The sequence below is a fragment of the Cynoglossus semilaevis genome, chromosome Z (assembly GCF_000523025.1).
Source record: "Cynoglossus semilaevis isolate Cse_v1.0 chromosome Z, Cse_v1.0, whole genome shotgun sequence".
NCBI classification, from domain to species: domain Eukaryota; kingdom Metazoa; phylum Chordata; class Actinopteri; order Pleuronectiformes; family Cynoglossidae; genus Cynoglossus; species Cynoglossus semilaevis.
In genome coordinates, this window is record NC_024328.1 from 18,590,778 (window position 1) to 18,595,898 (window position 5,121).

The following is a 5,121-nucleotide window of genomic DNA, read 5'->3' on the forward strand; positions in this document are numbered from 1 at the left end:
GAGTGTTTGTCACAGATTGGATTGGCTTATGCAGCAACTTGTACACAAGTTAATAAGCTGTCAACTGCAATTTAAAGACTGCGGCTGCCTTGGACTGTACGTGATATTTATCATATAGGAACAGTATATGTGTATGACTATAATCACTGGTAAATTATTGTTTGTTTTTTTATCCGTGTAGGACTCACATCTTTACCAACAAGATCCTCTTGATTTTCAACAATGCCCCAGGGAGCGATTCCAATGGTGCAGATTTTACCCCTCGACTTAGAGGCATGGTCTTTCAAGGCATCCCCCACATGACGAATCACACCTGTGCATTTGCACGTGTGTTTGTCAGGGTTTGATCCAACGTAGAGAGGAACAACAGAAAACAAATGTTTGTTACAGGCAATACAAAGGCAATTAAAAGACACATTTAATGATTCGTTGTGAAGTGGAACCTAATTGAAAAGAGAGGACAAAACAGAGAAGCAGCGTATCTGGAAAATACACGCAGGGAGATTGAAACCTGGACAGGATTCTTGTAGTTCACCCCAGTGGATTTACAACATCAGGTCATTTGATTTCATCTCTCTGTTACTGTCCTTTTTTTTTTTTCTCATCCACCCATCCACCCATCCATCCTTCTATTTTTTTAATTAGGCTCTTCTGTTCTGGTTAAAAAAATATATAAATTTTAAATAAATAAAATATAATGTAATTAAGGATGGGATATATAATCATGACAATATAAGAATTATCTGATAAACAATGCCAAGTTTGAAATGCACAGAGAAGTTAAGCTATTATTTTATCTTTTTTATCTCTTGCACCATATGTTAAGCTTATCCTGGGCACGTCATCATTTTTTATATTACAGTATTCTCATTATTTAGTATAATGTGTTTTACATCATATGTGCTTCTGTCCTGCCTGTTAATGAGACCCTTCTTTTGTAACTAAGCAGAGTTTGTAACGTAATTCAAATTTACTGAAATGGATTAGGAATTAAAAATGTTATAAATAAATACAAATCAAATTGTATTTGATTAGATTAAAATAGATCTGAAAAACAGAATCGGTCAAAGACTGACTGGCACACAATTAATATGATAATCATAGGTAAAAAAAATGCATTTAGATATATAAAATACTCCTAATAGCTTAACATGAATAAAAACAACTCACTCAAACTGATGTTTTGGTGTAAAAAAATAAAATCAATAGACTTTTCCACCACACTTCCAACTATCTCCCAATAGTGTGTTGTAATCAATGTGCCAACCTGAAAGTTTGACTGACAACTTTTTATAAATGTCCTCCAGAATACACCAAGAATCAGGAGATGAAAACATAAAGTTGCTTACATCAGGCTCACAGTTAGTCAGTAAATATGACTGAGCACAGGTTCCTAAAGTTGTTTGGACATGTACCCCCTTCTGTATCCCAAATGGGCTGATGTACCCCACACTTCATGATGATATATGACATTGATATATGACATTATGAAATTATGATTGGGATGATACAATAACATACTATAACAAAGACAACAACTGCATAGAATATGGTGAGAGTAAGTAGTGTTTTTGTCAATGTGTGTGGTACAGAGTTGGGTGTCGCCACGGAAACCTTGTCAAAAGGTTCATTGTTGGGTCAGTGGAGAGACACAACCCAGAAGTTGAGTATTAAAAAACAACTTTACCTGTGTTGACTCCACCAGTGAAGATCCAGGCTCCTGTTGTCATGGCAGCCTTGATCAGCCCTTTGCCAAAGACCTGTTTGAGTTTTGGTTGTAATTCAAAGTTCTGCAGGCCTCCATGCACTGAGATGAGCAGCTTGGGCAACTCCAGCTGCCACTCCTTGGTCATCAGGTGGAGCAGCAGGTCAGGCTTGGTGTCATATGAAACGCGCACATACTGTAAAACAGCAAGAAGCAGTGATGTATGTATCTGGTTTAGACTCAGGCATAAAAAAAACAGGACACATGCAAATACATACAGTAAGTGTACATACTGCATGTTATCAGAGGTTTAACAGGCAATACAGAGAAAATAAAACAGCAATAAACTAGTACAAATCATCCATTTGTATTATTTAATCCTTAAAAAAATAAATCACTGCTTACATGTTTTACATGAGGCGTACAGAAAATAAATACATATTTTTAAATAGCCTGATAAAACAGTATTTTAATTTGATTGATATGTGAAACATAATTTCATTTTCTGCTTAACATAAGTGATACTGTTAGACTGAAGCAAGTTTATCACTAGGTTTCTGAGGCCATTATATATCAGCACTTCACTACAGTTAGATTTTACAACATCATTATTTATTAACGCCAATGTCAGTAACTTGTATAAATAGTTAAGTTTTGTTATAACTGACAGCCATAGAAAAGTGATTTCTATCACATTACATGACATGTTTTTATAGTAAGCAGTGATATATCAAGATACTGATAAAACACAGCCACACAGTGTTCAGGGAATCACCATCGCTTTGTTGGAGTGTCCTCCTCCCTGGAACTCAATGGTACCGAAGGCATCGGTGGGACTGAGCTGTGTGTGTTTGCTGATGGACCACTTCTCCGACAGGCTGTCATTCTTGGCCAAACGCTCTGCCTTGTCATTTTGACTGGACGAGATGCCGGGGGGCAGGCCCACATGCTGACCTATCAGACGTCCACAGCAACACCTGGATAAGAGGAGTAAGTGAGAGTGAAAATAACAGCTGTCTGTTAGTCACAGCTCAACAGACTAAGTGAAAACTTGACAGATCTCTAAGCTTCAGGATCTTTCTATTTCAGGAGGGAAAAAAAAGAAGAGAAGGTGAAAACAGTATTAATGAAAAGCAAGTGTGTCAGAGTGTTGTTCCCACTCTGTACCTGCATAAATCAATCAGATCAGGTAGAGAGTGCGCTAGCACACATGCTAAAGAAACACATGATTTTTCAAACCAGTTTTTCTCTTGATTCCTAGTTTATAATAATAATTTAAATCTAACATTATGGCAAAATCACAGGTTATGTGGTTTAGATGGATTCTTAAACTTAACTAAGCAGACATGATACATGTCATGTGATCTGAGTGTGAAAGTGTTTTCCTTTTGGACTTCATAAATTATTTTTAGAGAGTGTCCTTAGAAACGTCTCCTAAGTGCTGTATTCCTATTTGTGATCATCAAGAAGCTCAGATGACTCCAAGGTCACCAAAATCCGTTTGTTTATCCAAAAGAACAACTCTACCATAACAGCTCTTTTTGAGTTTGGGCTTGTTTTTCAAAATCAAAATACTGGAACTATCAAAATCACTCTGTTAGAGATCTGATGTAATTCTCTGTAACCAGTAGCCAACTTATAAAGCAAATGAAATGCAAAATGAGTCAGGACTGAACAATTCCCAGGCTGCTGTTATCATGTCAGCCCATAAGACTTAATTTGAGATAAAATAAAGTGTGGAAAAGGTACATTTAAGGGAATCAGCAGATTTTTTTTTATCAATCCTGCTCTGGCCTATTTATATCACATTAATATTTAAGTTGCATGTTTTTAATAGTACATGTCGTGGCATTAGCACAACACAAACCCAGTCATAAGTCATAAATATACAGAGATTGTAACAAAGTCAAGGGTTGATATCCATATAAGTTATACAGAATGGTTTGGTTAATTTCCATGCTTTAATTAACCTAACAAACTGTTTTCATCCATTCTGATGCTGAATGTCACCAAATGGATATTTTTGGGTTTAAATATCTAAAATATTTATTTGAAGTTTGTGTCCTTTTTCATATTCAGCGTAGCTATGAGCAAACATTAGACAATGTTCTTCCATGCTTTACTGGTGTTCAAAATGGCATTACTGACAGAATGCAACGCAGAAACGCAGAAATTGCTAATAACGTCTTAAGATGTATGGTGATTACGATAAAGAGCTGTCCATCAGCACCACTGTTTCCAGGAGCCTGCTCAATAATGAGTAGGAGACAGTCTTTCTGTAGGACACAGTTGAGGCAAAACAAACAGAAAATATCTCTGGTGCAATTTACAAACACTTGACAACATCGAAATGTGAGTGAATGTGCTTTAAAAAGTGTAGGTAAATAGAATATGACAGCATGTCATTTGATGTTCATGTTCCAACTAAGCAGAAACAAATCTATTTAGGCCTAAAAGAATTTTTCAGCACAGACCGATTTTGTTCCTGTTCTCCACAGCTTTTGAACACATCTCCTTTGTTCTCTCTTATACCTTTTGGCAATCTGAGAATTATACGACTGACAGTTAAATTTTACAGCATGAATTGAAATATTCCTTGTACAAAGTTATTGGGATGATTTGAATACTCTGTGATTTGACTGTTTTTTTACAGGATGGGATGGAGGCCCTGAAATAAAAGAGACTTGTTTTTTTATCACTTCATGTTTTTGTCATCTCTTCCCAAAAGTTATTTTACTTTCTTTACTTTTTGATTAGTTGGTTGTTTTCTTCTTTATAATTTGACTATCTTATTGTAAGACACCTCTTCAGTAGTGGACCTCGGGGTCATCGAGTGTTTCGGCCATTATCACTAGACACTCTCCCCCTAGGAAGGCCCCACTGGGGTTGATCATGCCCCAGGGTGTGTCTTGTTAATTAATTACTATTAGATTTGTAACTAGATTTCTAACTTGATTGTAGCTAGATTCCTAACTTAGATTGATGGCCTTTTTTGCACTAGAGTTACAGTTTATTATTTAGTTATGCCTATTGTGTTTACTGTTGTGGGTAGATTTTTGTTGAATTTTTGTTGTTCCATCCATCCATTTTCATCCGCTTATCCATTACCGGGTCGCAGGGGCAGCAGTCTCTATGATCGCCACCCAAATCACACTGCACCATACCAGCCCCTCGTGAACCTTCCCGCTGATGGTGACTCCCCTGGAAGGGACCAACTGCCCTAACCAGGATTCGATCTTGCCCAGGAGGTGAACTCTGGGGTTCCACACCAATGACAGAGACATTGCCTCTGGGCCAAAGCACCACCGTCTCATAATAATTGAATATAAATATTTGACTTAAGTCTAACTACATTGTTACTCACCTATGGGGGTCTTTGACGCTTGCTATGATATGAACACACTCTCTCTTGCTGA

The 5,121-nt window shown here is 37.0% G+C and overlaps 1 protein-coding gene across 1 annotated transcript in view; it reads right to left on the reverse strand.

Moving 5' to 3' along the window:
- The window catches only part of LOC103398220 (transient receptor potential cation channel subfamily M member 3), a 41,322-nt gene extending 38,712 nt beyond the window's left edge, over positions 1–2,610 (reverse strand). The window contains exons 1-3 of the mRNA XM_025053368.1: positions 2,481–2,610; positions 1,688–1,901; positions 189–313 (exon numbers count right to left, since the gene is read on the reverse strand). Of these exons, the coding sequence (XP_024909136.1) occupies positions 189–313; positions 1,688–1,901; positions 2,481–2,483 (342 nt within the window). The 5' untranslated portion in view covers positions 2,484–2,610. The remainder of the gene's footprint in view (positions 1–188; positions 314–1,687; positions 1,902–2,480) is intronic.
- Between the last annotated feature and the right edge of the window lie 2,511 nt (positions 2,611–5,121).